At 37.1% G+C, this 16,109-nt stretch overlaps 1 protein-coding gene across 1 annotated transcript; it reads right to left on the bottom strand.

Moving 5' to 3' along the window:
* Positions 1–14,389: 14,389 nt before the first annotated feature.
* On the bottom strand, positions 14,390–15,610 carry LOC149163512 (F-box/kelch-repeat protein At5g15710-like). Its single transcript, XM_089429155.1, has one exon. It carries the CDS (start codon positions 15,608–15,610, stop codon positions 14,390–14,392), a length of 1,221 nt encoding a protein of 406 aa, XP_089285281.1.
* Positions 15,611–16,109: the final 499 nt, after the last annotated feature.

Raw genomic sequence — 16,109 nt, 5'->3', positions numbered from 1 at the left:
TCACTTAAAAGTGGTAGATGTTGTTTAACTATTGGGGATATGGCTTTTTCTTGACATAGAGTTCCATCTTCTCAATATTTCGGAACATGAAGTAACAAATATTCATCATCATCACCCTAGTGAAATGCATGAAAAATCTAATGTGGTAGGCACACAAGCGAGAAAACCTACCTTCACAAGTAAAGTATTAGATGATTATCTTCATAAGTGGAGCAAGCCTGTCCTCCAAGAATTTGAAGGGGAACACTCTCTTCAATTTGCCATGGTATTTAGACTTGATGAAAGGCTCATAATACTCCCTATCAATATATTGTCCTTTGTTCCATCTTTCACCTACCTTTGGAATGCCTGTAGCCTCTAAAATAATAGCAGGTGACAAAGTGAAGGTAACTCCAGTAAGTTTTACCTCATTATTGTCCAAGTGTGTCACAAATAACCTTGCTAATTCATGATGGAATTTGAATTTCTCCACCATTTCGCAGAAACCAAAACATGATTGATGTTTGAAACATGAGATGGCAAGTGGACAAGCAAGCAATTCCCTCAAACTAGTGGGATCCTCCCTGATTATCTTTCCCCCTTTGTGAGGCTTCTTCTGTTGCAAGTTTCTTTCCCTAGAACTGTCACTAAGGTTGTCTTCATCTAACTCATAGTCATTGTCCTTTTCCATTGCTCTTGATGGTTGTGATCCCTTGTGGTAAATGATGGGAGGGGTGAATGAAGATGAGTATGAAGATATTTATAAATGAAAAGAGTTTTAGGGAATGGTGAATGAGTATAGTATAACTTTTGGGAATAATGTAAGTGAGAAAATGGGAATAGGGAAAATGTATGAGGGGGGTGGGGTTTGGGAAATAGATGGATGGGAATAGGGTTTAGTTTAGGGAATAATGGTGGGGGTAAGGTAAGTAAGAAATGGAGTGATAAAGAAAACTAGAGAGCCCTAGAAACTAGGGTTTCACTTTAAAGATGCTAACAAACCAACTCTAGAAAAACAAATGCTAGCTCAAGTGATATGGTAATGGAACTTACTTACAAGAAGGTGGGATGAATGATTTTGAGTGGAATATGCATTTGTGGAGCTTCTTTGGGCAAACCGGAGCTCGACTGCACAGGTGCACAACGCTTCAAACAGGTGCACAATGCCGATCCTATGCACAGTGTCAGTGTAAAAATACATGGTGAAGAAAACTCAGGTGCGCAGCGCCGGGATTAGGTGTGTAGCGCCAGGTGATTTTTCTCCAAAAATGAAGAAATTTCCCTCTTTTGTTCAATGACACTTCAAAATCACTTTTGCTCTCCTTTGGCACTTGAAACTTTTAACAATGAAATGGCACAAGATGTGAATGACCTTTATATAGCTTAACTTTTGATTTTTCAATTTTCCAAACACACTTTATAATGTCTATTTTCTTGTCTTGAAATACTGTGTTTTTTTTATATTTGACCTTTTGGCTTTTTGACAGGTGGAATAATGCTTGTTTGTTTGTCTTTTTGTAGTGGCAGGAGTTGGCAATGTCACAAAGTGATCGGGAACAACATAAAAATACTTATTACATATAGAAACCATGAAATTACATGAAATATAACAATAAAATACAACATGCTCTGTTTTTTACAACTTATTAAATTTACAAATTTAAGAGATTAAAATTCTTCTTATAATCATTGTCATCCTCATGTTGTATGCTGACCCTTATTGATCAATGATTAATGAACATTTAATATGGTGAAACCCTAATACCTAATGAGACTGAAACCCTAGACCTAGGACTTTATTAATGAAATAAACTAAAAATGAACCTGAACCTAACCATTGACTGGATTACATAGGAAAAGAGATCAGCAGATAAGTATCATGAGGGAAAAAACTAGAATGTGACTACCATTAGTTGATCCAATGACCTAATGGGATGCAACTCATGAAGAATGGGACTCCTAATATAAATGCGAAAGAGTGAATTTTGATCATTGATGGTAGTGTGAAGACACTGACACTAACATTGGCTCCAATGGGGATGGTAGCTCCTTGGAGGTGCTAAGAACCATGGATCTCTGGAATAAGTAGACTAGTGCCTCTTGCATTGGGCAATACAGTCAATATACTTCAAAAACTGAAACTGACACTATGAGAATGGAGTCAAGACTCAAAAATTGACTCAAGACTCAAAAAACTGACTCAAGACTCAAAGACTGAAACAAATCACTCAACTTATCGCCTTCACCTCAGGCCCCAAGCTGAAGTGACTTGTAACTTTTGAACACTTGCAATGAAAGGAAAACGGTATCTACAATGATCACTTTCATGACTTCAGAAATCACCTTAGAAGAAGTAGCGTTTCAGGAGCCTACCATTGACTGGTCCTCCTAAACAATCTTGTCCATCTATCTCTTCGAGCAGGAATGCATTTTTCCCTCTGTATGCAGCAATCTTATAGGGTCCCTTCCATAAGTCTTCAAACTTGCCATGCTTGCCTTTATCTTCTTTCATAGCATCCCACTGTAACACCACATCTTCAAGCTAGAATTTATTTGCTTTAGTTTTCTGATCATAGATCTTTTTGATCTTCTCCTACAATCTGAAAGTATTTTGGAAGACTTCCTCCCTTGTCTGCTGTAAATGTATCATCTGATTGATTCTTCGCTGAAAATCATCTTCCTCACTACCAGCTTCCTGTAAAAATTTCACAACCGAGACTGCCAAGGATGTCGAAAAGACTGTGTCAATGCCATATACTATTTCAAATGGAGACATAACTATAGATTTCTTTTGGCTCACCCTGTCTGACCGCAAAGCATTAACTAATTTCTTATGCCAACCTTTCTTGTTTATTTCCAGCAACTTCTTAATGATGTTCACTAATGACTTATTAGATGATTCGGCTAGACCATTACCTTGTGGGCAATATGTTGTGGAGTGACCCAAGGTAATCTTATACTTGCTGCAAAAATCTATCATCTTATTGGATTTGAATGCAGCTGCATTATCTATTATGATTTTACTAGGGCAACCAAAATGAGATAAAATATTTGATTCCAAAAATTGAATGATTACCGTGTCTGTTGCTTGTCTCGTTAGGATTGCTTCAATCCACTTGGTAAAATAATTAGTTGCTATTAGGATCCACTTTTGTTGAGCCAATGATGTTGGATGAATCTCACCGATAAAATCGAGTCCCCACTGCTGAAATGGTGCATTGACTTCAACCAATTTCAAAGGAAGGGGCGACAACTTTCTTTTCCCCTGAAAGACCTGACATTCATGATAGCTCATGACTATTTTATAAACATTTGAAAATAAGGTGGGCCAGTAATATCCTGCTCTCAAGATTTTGTTTGCTATTGTCTTCCAAAACAAGTGACCACCACAATCACCCTTATGAATGTCACTCATTACCTGCTGGGGTTCATCTTCAATTAAACAGTTCAGCGAAATACCACCTGGATCCTTCCAATAAAGGGAATTATCCAAAATGTAGAATTTAGTAGCTTTAAGTTTAAGAGTTCTACCTTTATTCTTTGACAACTCTGGAGGCAGAGAAAGGTGGTGAAGTACATACACAATATCTGAATAACACGGTGACTGAAGGAACATTTCAGACACTGGAATTAGGGAGCTTTCCTCTTCATCTTCGGACATGGCAGCAATAATATTTATATCTAACGCATGAAAATTTGATTTTTCCATCAACCTCGCCAAGCCTTGTCCTTTGATCAAATTTGTAGGTTTGATCTCCAAATCATATTCTAACATTGCTGCAATCCATTTTCCCCATCTTTCTTTAGGATGAGTTTGTACAAGCACATCCTTAACTGCTGCGTTGGGAACATATGTTAGGATGTGAGAGTACCGAATATACACTCAAAAGTATTTCAAGGCTTTGACAAGAGTAAGAGCCTGCTTCTCAATTATGTTGTACTTCAAAGCTGCATCCCTAATAGTTCTACTGAAGAATGAAATGGGCTTTTCTATCTGATCTCTCTTTTGCATTAAAACTACTACCATGGTATGCTCGGATGCAAATGAGAATAAAATGAAAGATTGTGTATAATCGGGACTAATCAACATTGGAGCTATAGATAAGGCATACTTGACCAAATTAAATGATTTCATAGCATCCTCTGTCCATTTCACCACGCTATCCTTCTTCAACATATTAGTAATTTCTCTCAAATGCTTAGCAAGATTAGGTACAAATCTTCGTAAGAAAATCATCTTACTGTTGAATGCTTGTATCGCCTTCTTGTTCCTGGGAAAATCAATCTTTTGAATTGCTTCTACTCTTGATGGATCAATACGGATTCCTTCCTTTGAGATAATATGGCCAAGCAGCTTCCCTTCACCCATAGCAAAGAGACTTTTCTTTGGATTGAGCGACATCCAAAGCTTCCTACATCAATGAAACACAATTTGCAAATGGTGAAGGCGCTCATCATCTGAATTTGAAAACACTATCAAATCATCCAAATATACAACAAAAAATACATCCTTTTCATTGGTAAAAGCGATGTCCATTGCATGCTGAAATGTGGCTCTAGCATTTTTCAAACCAAACAACATTTTAGCATAATGGAATGTTCCCCAAGGGGTGGTGAATGTAGTCTTATCACGGTCATCTTCATGCACTAAAATTTGATTATACACAGAATATCCATCGAGTAGTGACACACGTGATGCTCCAACCACTCTCTGGAGGATGTGATCCATCTTTGGCAGCAGGTAATTTTCCTTTAATGACACTTTATTTAAATTTCTGAAATCAATGCAAAATCTAATCTCCTCGGTCTTCTTCCTCACAGGAACAAGATTCGAAATCCAATCAGAAAATCTGATTGGGACAATTATACCAGCCTTGTACAATCAGTTTACCTCTTTTTCAATTGAAGGCAGTAACTTGGGATTGATCCTTCTCAGCTTCTGACGAAATGGCTTCTAATTTGGCTTGATGGGAAACGTGTGATGAATTATGTCTTTGTTATACACCTTTAAATTTGAATAATCCCAAGAAAACACATCAACGAATTCAGAAAATAATTTGATATATTTTGACTTTACCTCAGGAGACAATGTCTTCGACAATTTCAAAAACTTGGGCTTCTCTACTGTTCCAAGATTCACATCCTCAACACCTTTGTTTGTAGGCAACAAGCTTGGCTTTCTAGCTACATCATCCTGATCGAAAAGTTCTTCTAAAGGTATGAGACCTTTAGGAATGACATTGTCTTTCAGCTGCAACACTTCCATCTGATTCACCTCAATTTTTGGTTCATCGATGTCATAATCAACATCTATGGATGCAACTTTGTAGTTTCCTTCATTCTGTAAGAAATTATTGATCTCCTTATCATCCCAAATCACCTGCCAATACCTTAGATTTTCAGGAATAGCTCGGCAATGTTTGACATGGATCTCAAATTTATTGTTGGAATTCATCGGGATTTTCAAATTGCTAGTAGCAGTAGCAAGTGAATCTGCAATTACATTTTGTGCATGAGGTACACATGTCAAGGTATAATATGGAAACATCCTTAATATATCTAAAACTGCATTATGATAGGCCCTCATTCGTGGATGTTTGGCTTGATATTCACCCTTAACTTGCTTTATTATCAACTCTGAATCTCCATAGACTGATATTCTTTTTGCATTTAGCTTTTTGAGAATTTTCAAACCTGCAATCAACGCTTCAGATTCGGCTTCATTGTTAGAACAGTCAAAGGCAAATTTATATGAACAAATTCTAACATTTATAGGGACTTAATTTGGCTGGAAAATAGGGCTATGAATCCAAATCCTTATGCCAGCACCATCCTTACCCATAGCTCCGTCAAAATCCATGCTCCATAGACCTGCTTCTTCCTCTAAGTGCTGAAATTCTATTTCATCTTCTTTATTATCTTGACTGATATCTTCAATTTACTATTGTTCATTACTTTTCTATTGCTGCCAAAATATGGACTGCTCAGAGGTACTTGCAAGTTTTTGTGTTTCTTGATCAAGGACTGCTCTAAAATTTTCTGAAATCTCTAGCACATCTTCTACTTCAACTAACTTATTATCAATATCATTTAAACCACTATCTAAATATAATACAAACGACTCTAAATCTATATGTACAACATTGATTGGATGATTAATTGATTTCTCCTTGCTTGTGATCATGTACTTCATTTTCTTCTCCTTATATAATTTTCTCAACTAACCAAACACGGGAATGGTAGCATAGGAGAAATCTAGTTGTAAAGTCCCTTTAAGATTTGCACCCCATGATCTAGACAAAAGCATACCAATCTGTGGCGGAATTTCTGCAACAACCACATCCATGAGAACATTCTTGGCTGGGATTTGATCTAGAGGCACCACCAAGTCTTTGATAAGGCCAATACATTGGACCCTACCAGAATCAAAAGAATAGAGGTCATGATATTTACGAGTAATTTCAAGGCTGAATTTCTCCATAATGGATTTTGCCATCAGATTATGGGAGGCTCTAGAATCAAACATGGCATTATGGAGGACATACTCGTGCAATCTAAGGCTTATATAGAATGGAGGCACTTCATTATCCTCAGATTGACCTTCTAAAGCAGGGCCAAAGATGAGCTTCGGTTGATCATCTTCTACAATGACCATCAGATAAAGGATCTATGTTCAAAATTTTGGACACTTGGTTTTTATAACTACTGTTCTTCATCAATTCAGTCAAAGGAATTGAAACCTTTAATTTACCAATCTCATTTTCTAAACTAAAAGCTGAAACTTTATCTACCTCTTTGATTAAAGAGTCCTTCTTTTCGAATTTTTCCTTTGCTGTAGTTTGTTGATTGGTATTCTCATTTACAGATGGTCCTTGGATAGAAGTTTGGTTAGTAGGCTCGTTCCCTTTCTTCTGGGTGTTTGAGGAGTCATTCTTGGGTTGCGCCTCTTTTCTCTTTTGAACCGGGCTAACTGGTACATATCTGCTTCTCAATGAATATTGTTTCTGCTGCGCTGTCAATGCATTCATATATCTACGCTGATATTCATCTGAATCATCCTCCGAAATTGCTTCATTTGCCAATATATAATCTTCATCCTTTTGCACATGAGGGATCATTGAATATTCTTCATCTTCCGTAAGAAAAATGGGCAAACCATCAGCAGTAAAGAAATGATTTTCCTCCACCGCTGGATCATCATCATCTTCACTCTCCATTCCATGTACATAATTTTGCTGCAAAGGAGTTTTGACTTGCTGTTGTGATGACTGATCTTGTGCCTTCTGTTCCTTCTGTTTAATCCTAAACTGAGTTTGTTGCTGTCCTCTGAAGTTTGGATTTCTTATTATGGTTTCAAGCTTGTCTGCAATTGTCAACTGATCAAACATCTTCTCAATTTTATTGAGTATATGATCTACCTTAACATCTGAAGAAGATGCTTCTTCCTTTATAGTCACTTTCTTTTCAGTCTTCATCCTTGCTCTCTTGGCCATCAGATTTTCCTCTACACTTATTGTGTTCTTCTGCATATCCTCAAGTGTGGTAGGATCTCTTTCTCTCAACTGATATGCCATATCAACATCGAATCCATCACGAAATTTGAGCAATGGTAACCCCATTGGTGGCTTAATGTCAGCTGGAATAGCATTATAAACTGTATTGAACCTTACACAGTAATCTTGGACACTTTCACCTACATTCCTTTTTATATTTTCATACTCGGATAGAATTTGGAGTGGATTTTTCTTTACCTCCCATCGGTCCAGGAATTGTCTATGTAAAACTGGAAAAGTATTGATGGATCCTGCTAGTAATGTTCTAAACCATTTTCGAACCTTGCCTCCAAAGCTTTACACAAATAAACTCATAGTCACATTCTCTTCATCTACCTCATGGAGATAATAGAAGTCATTCATCCTATCAACATGCTACTGCGTTGTAATACCTTGATTGGCATCGAACAATGGTATCTTAATTTGGTAATCAGTAGGCATGGCATCCAAATTTTGAGGTAGAACGAGAGGTGCATATCTAGTAGCCATGACTCGAGGTGGATTTGAAATTGATGTTGAAGTAACTGAGGGATTTGTGACAATAGGAGGAGTTGATGTAGTGGAAGTAATGGGTGTTTGAGGAGTAATGAGAGGCTGATGAGTGAGGGAAGGTATAAATGGAGATGTCAAATGACTTATATGAATATGGGGAATTGATGATAAGGCACAAGATGTTGAAGCTGAATCAGAGAGCTCAGGAATTCGATTGGTGGTGATAGATGACTGAGGAGAGTTTTGAAGATTACATTTACTTATCAATTTGTCCTTTTCTATTTCAATCTCTTTGGTGAATTCTAGGTCTGTAACTATGTCCAGCAATTCACTATCCGATGTGTTTCTAAACAAGGATAGACCAAAGTATTTGTCAAAAGGAAGATCTTCAAGGAATAACCACTCCATAGGGCATGAATGAGATCTAAAAACCGGTCTAGGACTTGATAAACTCTCTTTTCTTAGAATCCTGGGAATGAGATTAGGATTTTCAAATACAAGAGGAGGATCAGGATCAAGATTGCACCTGGTGTATCTTATTGAAGCCAGTGTGTTCAAAAATTCTCAAGATTTTGATATTGTTGTACAACTTTCTAATTTTTAGCCTACTGAATTCTAAACTTATAATCCAAAAGTTCAGAACTTCTCAATTATACTGGGGTGATTTATTTTTTTTCCCCAATATGGTTGCCACTATGTTAGAGCCTAGATTGACCTTAGGCTGAAGGGAGGCAATCCTAGGATAATCACAAACCAAGCTTAACCTAGTAGCTAGCCCTACCAGGTCGGGAGAGGGCGCTCTCCTTGTCAATCTCAATTGAGATGACTGAATTGAATATGAATTTTAGGCTAGGTATAGTAACTTTAGGGTTTTTTAGATGATTTTTAAGTTTTTTTGCTAGATCAAATGGAGCATGCAAGTTGGGTCCAGGAAATGAAGTCAGAATTGCAGGGTGTTCTGTGGGGTGAGGTAGGTAGTTGTTTTAGCACTTGGAATTGAGTGAGATGGTAGGTCTAAGACTGGTGAGGGGCTGAGGAGGGCATGCAAAGGTCATGAATCATCTTCAAACAGTTGAAAACATCAAAAACTAAATGTATTCCCAAGGAAAAGCATTGCTATTATTGTATTCTACCTATCTATCTTGATTACATTTAATTAAGAAGAATGAAATAGATTTGACACATATAACACATGAGAAAAAACTAATGACAAAAGGAGAAACAATGCCAAGACACATTACAACAAGAATCCCACAGAAATAGCTACAAACCCTAGTTTATTTCCTTGCCAACTGCTGTAAATATGTGCAATATAGCTCAAAGCATCCACAAGAGTCCAACCTTTACAAATGACTAAGAAAGTACATAATATAGGCAAAAAACCACCTGCGCTAGCGATTAGGGGTCGAATCCATGAGAAGAGGGGTGGTTTAAACCATATCTAAACTAAGAACAAGAATATAGGCAATGAAACAGCTTGCCTCTAAAACTCAGGAAACTGATTCATTTACCCCCAAACCACCTCAAAATGATGTATCTACCCTCAAGAGTCATTTTACAATTACATTTGCATAACATTGAATCACTTACATTCATAAATTCATCCAAAATGAGAGTAAAATTCAACTTGTAGAAAAACTAGGCAAAATTTTTACTTTTGAGCAAAATTGGCAAAATTCATCCTATGCGTAGCGCCATTGATCCTATGCATAGTGCCTTTTCAAACCCATTTTTTGAGGCCTTACCCTTAACCAAATTGAGCCCAAGATGGCTTGTTGGAAAGGTATGCTTGTCTATCTTCTAGAACATCTTGAATTTCTAAATTTGGAGGTCATTTTCCCCCTCAAAAGTGAAATCTCTAAAGACTTCTTCCTGTGTGTCCAAAAAGTAGTAGAGAGGGAAATTTTTGATGGTTTTTTGACCTTTAGGTCACCAAGATTTGCTCCAAATTTGCTGAAACTTTCTAGGTTTGCTTATTTTTTCATGCTGAATCGAAATATGCAAGCCATTCTTCCAACAAGTGCCCCAATAAAAAGCGCCGCACCGGTGGTGTTGCATACCTATTGCAATTTCCTATGTTGCAAAATTTAAAATTTGAAAATTAAAAAATTTTGCCAAAATTGGAAAAAGACACCCTCATACGCTACTTTGATGAGCTAATGAGGCATTAGCTAGGATTTACAACTTGTTTTTCTCCTTTTTACTTCTCAAAGCCTTCCTCAACCTTGCCTTAAGTTTCCTCATCCTTATATTGCATATTTTGTTCCGGGTCATATAGTGATAGGCCATGTGGTGAAGCATCTTCTTTTCTTTATTAGCCTTTTGATGCAGCTTCTCAAGGTTTATGTTAACCCTTTCTAGCCAAGTTTCCCAATCATTCTCAATCTCTTTCTCAATGGAGGTCATCTTGACCTTTGCCTTCTTTTCCTTTTGTCAGTTCTCTTTAATCATTTGCAACTCCATAAGGACTTTCTTGTCAGTTAATTGCCTTTTTTCTTGCTCAAGATAATTGATGATCCACTTTTCCCTCTCTAAATTGACTGAAAATGCTTGAATGTTAGCCTATTACTTCTTGATGATCATGTCTTTAGTTATGTTTGTACTTTGAGTCTCCACATCAATTCCCTGTGTATCCTCATGATCAACTAGGTCAAAGTCCCTCTCTTGCCCATTACTAAGATCCTTCTGCATTTTTTATTTGGCGCTACCTTTTCCTTTGCTATGTTGCCCAACATGTAACTGTTTGTTGAAGAAGAAGGTAAAGCCCCTTCCACTTCTTGTGGAGATAGCATTTTCTTGTGGTCTAAAGATGAAGGAGAGACCCCTTCCACACCTTGTGGAGATAATAATCACCTAGCAGCTGCAAAGAGCCCCCTAGTGCCCTTCTGATATGTCATAAACACTGGCACTCCAACTGTTTCAATTTCTTTGGCTTGTTCATGCCCTAAAGGTACACCTTCCTCCTTATGCACTGATGAAAATACTTGAGGGTCTTTGAACACTTCATGAGAAAGGAAGGTCTCCCATGGTATATTAAGTAGATTCAGCTGATGTAAGACAATGATTTTTATCATAGAGAAGTGATAGATGCTGTTTAACTGTTGGGGATATGGCTTTTTCTTGACATAGAGTGCCATCTTCTCAATATTTCGAAACATGAAGTAAGGAATATTCATCATCCTCACCCTAGTGAAATGCATGAACAATCTAATGTGGTAGGCATACAAGCGAGAAAACCTACCTTCACAAGTAAAGTATTTGATGATTATCTTCATAAGTGGAGCAAGCCTGTCCTCCAAGAATTTGAAGGGGAACACTCTCTTCAATTTTCCATGGTATTTAGACTTGATGAAAGGCTCATAATACTCCCTGTCAATGTACTATCCTTTGTTCCATCTTTCACCTATAGTTGGAATGCCTATAGCCTCTGAAATAATAGCAAGTGATAAAGTGAAGGTAACTCCAGCAAGGTTTACCTCATTATTTTCCAGGTGAGTCACAAATAGCCTTGCTAATTCATGATGGAATTTGACTTTCTCCACCATTTCATAGAATCAAAAACATGACTGATGTTTGAAACATGAGATGGCAAGTGGACAAGAAAGCAATTCCCTCAAACTAGTGGGCTCCTCCCTGATTATCTTTCCCCCTTTGTGAGGCTTCTTCTACTGCAAGTTTCTTTCCATAAGACTGTCACTAAGGGTGTTTTCTTCCAACTCATAGTCACTGTCCTTTTCCATTGCTCTTGATGGTTGTGATCCCTTGTGGTCAATGATGGGAGGGGTGAATGAAGATGAGTATGAATTGATTTATAAATGAATAGAGTTTTAGGGAATGGTGAATGAGTATAGTATAACTTTTGGGAATAATGTAAGTGAGAAGATGGGAATAGGGAAAATGTATGAGGGGGATGGGGTTTGGGAAAAAGGTGAATGGGAATAGGGTTTAGTTTAGGGAATGATGGTGAGGGTAGGGTAAGTAAGAAATGGAGTGATAAAGAAAACTAGAGAACCCTAGAAACTAGGGTTTCACTTTAGAGATGCTAACAAACCAACTCTAACAAAACAAGCCCTAGCTCAAGTGATATGGTAATGGAACTTACTTGCAAGAAGGTGGAATGAATGATTTTAATTGGAATCTGCAATTGTGGAGCTTCTTTGGGTGAATTGGAGTTTGACTGCATAGGTGCGCAAACCTTCAAAAAAGTTCGCAGTGCCGATCCTATGCATAGCTCCTGTGTAAAAATACACATTGAAGAAAACTCATGTGCGCAGTGCCTATCCTATGTGCAGCACCAGGACTAGGTGCGTAGCGCCACACGATTTTTCTCCAAAAACATAGAAATCACCCTCTTTTGTTCAATGACACTTCAAAATCACTTTTTCTCTCCTTTGGCACTTGAAACTTTCAACAATGAAATGGCACAAGATGTGAATTACCTTTATATAGCTTCTTAACTTTTGATTTTTCATTTTTCCTAACCCACTTTATAATGTCTATTTGCTTATCTTGAAATACTCTGTTTTTCTGATATTTGACATTTTGGCTTTTTGACAGGTGGATTGATGCTTGTTTGTTTGTCTTTTTGCAGTGGTAGGAGTTGGCAATGTCACCAAGTGATCAGGAGCAGCATAAAAATACTTATTACATATAGAAACCATGAAATTACATGAATTATAACAATAAAATACAACATGCTCTGTTTTCTACCTGAAAGCAAGTTTTGAGGTTAAACACTTATTGACATTACATACATAGAGATATATATGATGCTTTAAGACTAATAACATACATATCTTATCAATATTCTTAGTGCTTTGAAACAATGTTTGATTCCATAATTGTAGACCTCACAATAGACTTCACTTACTTAGCATTAAAATCACTTTATGAGTAGTTAGAATTTGTACACCCCAAGCGAATTTAGGCTTAATATCCTTCCTTCAAGTATGTGATTGGAAACACTGCATAGATTAGAGATGTTGTATTTTTAATCCATGGATTTCCTTTCATGCATATTGGTTTTGAACCCATAATGAGTTCTTGACTTTCATGACTGCTTGAGAATTGGGCGGAAATTTTTGTCAATCAATCTAGGACAGCCTAGTTACAAGAATTCATTGGTCCCTTAATTAATTTTCTTGATTGATTCATGTGACTTATTATGCCACTAAAGGTATTCTAATTGCTTAATTCTTGTGTGTTACGTTTGGCGAAGTTGTAGATGGGTCCATGTGAGGAATCCACAATAGAAGCCTATATTAATGCAATCTTTTTATAGTTTTTCTTGTGTGAGACTTTCTTCTGGAAGTGAGTTAGATCCCTAGTGTTTCTATTTTTGCACAAACGCTATAGCGTCTCGAAGTGTATGACCTGGATTAGAATTAATGTTAAGTATTTTTTAATGTCAAATAACTCACCCAACATTACTTTCCTTTACTTTAAATCCCTAATAATATTAAATGATCAAAATGTCATGTGGATTATTAATTATCAATCATTAAACCTTTATAATATGTGGATGGCTATGTCATTCTTTTAATATAAACTCAAAACTTTCATTGTTATGTATAAATAATTTAATCATTTTTTAATCCAAATATTTATTGTATGGTCATAAATGAAAGACAATAACATATTTTTTTCATCTCAACTAACTAATGGAATTTCAAATATTAACTAACTTGCATCTCTAAAACTATATTTACCTTTTCACATTTATCTAATACAATTTAAAATTCACATGCAATTTATTAAATAAAAAATGACATGTGATATCTCAATCAAATAACAAATTAGTAAAATACGCAAATTATACAAATAATAAAAGACGAAAATTATCATGATACAAATTATGATATAAGAATCAATTTTAATCTACTTATATCACCTATATTGAAGAATATAATTGTGATAATTATATATTTTCCATATATCATTCTGTGTCACATAACAACCCAACCAAGTGCACTATGGTACAAATTACTTCTATAGCATAACCACATTAATAAACATGGTTGATATATATCACTTGTATCATTTTCATATGTTTATTAATGTATAAAAGATGGAAAATGACATTGATTGGGGTATGTCAACTACATTTACTAATTTCTATGTTTATTTTTTTCTTACATTTTTTTGTTAAAAAAAAAGAAGAAACCAGAGGAAAGAAACTTAGTGTTTACTTTAAAACTTTTCCATTCATCACTTGGTGTGTTACAATTGTTTGATAGTGATTTGAGATTTTAAAACAAAGTATTAAAACTTAGTGCATTAACTAAGCCCTCAAAGTCTATTAGCACATTTCAAGCTATGTAGGTTTGGTCCTTGTATAACCTCCAGAATGAGGGTGTCTAATTACCTTACTCGACTTTCAAGTCGGGACTTGGTTCGAAGGCCATGGGAGTCCAGCAAAAGTCGGCTTCGGTGTGGCCATAATTTGTGACAAAGCTGGGAAACCATTTCCATGCGTTATCCATTAAATTGTAGTCAAGCACCTCTATCACTCTGTGCTGCTGAGAGATGGTGGTTTCACCTATGATGCACACGTGGAATCCGACGCCTATGAATTCTTGCGGAACCTTACCCATCCACTTATCCATCCATTGCTGGCAAACTGAAGGCGGCATCTGTGCAATATCTACCCATGAAAACGACTGTGACTGTGAGGGGCCGTTGTGCTTACTTTTCAACTCCCAAACCCTAAGCGATACCCGTTGTACGGGTATGGCTGTGCCCTCGATTAGTAATAGACGCGAGCCGCACGTGATGATCCGTGGGGGAAACAAGTTGCCGCATCCGTCGGGGAATGGTATAAGAAGCACGTCGGGAATGGTAGAAGAAGTGCCGTTGCCGTTTCCCTCCAATGGTATGGTGAAACGAAGAATAGAGGATCGCCAGGAACAGTGGAATGATCCGTCCCAAAAGAGAAGTTTAGTGAGGAAAGCCAGCCTCAAATTACCCGGGAGGTATCCCGCAACAATCCATTGTTTTTGAGAAGGCTCGTAGATCTCCACTGAAAGTGGATTATATCCATTTCGATACCTAACAACCACCACTTTGTATGCAATCTCCGATAGCTCATTCTTCTTTTCGTCTACCACGATGCACTGTCCGATAACGTCGGAGCGTGTAGAAAATGACGGAATTTCGGCGAACGTTTGCGTGTAAGGATTAGAGACCTTGCCAAACAGAGGGCCACTGACTCCTGTTGGCGCGCATGCCAGCATGAGTCCTGCCACGGGCTCTGAGTTACAGATTTGGACAATACGTCTGGGAAAGCGGCCTGGTAGCCATTCCTGTACAAAAGAATGGGTGAGGAAGGATTCGGTATTCCAGGTGCGTGTGCCGAAGTCGAAACACATACATGGCTTTTCTGGATTTAAATCCAGAACTACCAGAAGTGGCTGATGCCGCAACCGACTTATGAAATACTTTGACGAAAGCAACTCCTTCCATTGCTTGCACACGAATCGATACCTAAACGTCAATTTGGCTGGCAGGCAAGACAATATCTCAAATTCAAGATCCTCAGGCAATTCGTTCCACCATGACAACGTGTCTGTTAATGTTTCCATTTCCATATTTTTAACCCACCCAGCAGACACGAACAATCCGTGCAAGTGTGAATGAAATATCTACACTTGTAACAGACACGAACAATCAGTGACACTCTGAATGAAATATCTACACTTATAAAAGTGCTGCGGATAGTCGCACCCATTCAAAAACAATTATTAAACCTCATTATTAAAATTTTCCTTTTATGTTTCTCTGGGTTAGTTATACGTATATGACGATCCATGTTTGCTAACTGATTGGGTTGACTTACTTTCATGCTATCTATTTTATTTAAATTTAACTTTATAGTATACGAAGATCATAGTTTGTTGGCACCCTTGATTGAAGACATCTTTGCATTACTTATTTCTTCTCTTGTCTCTCTTTTCAGTGGAAAGGTACATAAAGGAAAGTCTCAAGGATCTAAGGAGTATTTGTAAATGCATCACCAACTTGATCTCTAATCTATCTAAAGAAGTCAAGGATGGAAGTCTCTATTCTCCACTTATAAGTTCATTTGAA

Source organism: Pinus tabuliformis, chromosome 5_1 (assembly GCF_031772625.1).
Source record: "Pinus tabuliformis cultivar Carrire ecotype Pingquan chromosome 5_1, CPIR1, whole genome shotgun sequence".
Taxonomy (NCBI): Eukaryota; Viridiplantae; Streptophyta; class Pinopsida; order Pinales; family Pinaceae; genus Pinus; species Pinus tabuliformis.
The sequence above is the reverse complement of the archived record's forward strand: the minus strand, read 5'-3'. Positions and strand labels throughout refer to the sequence as shown.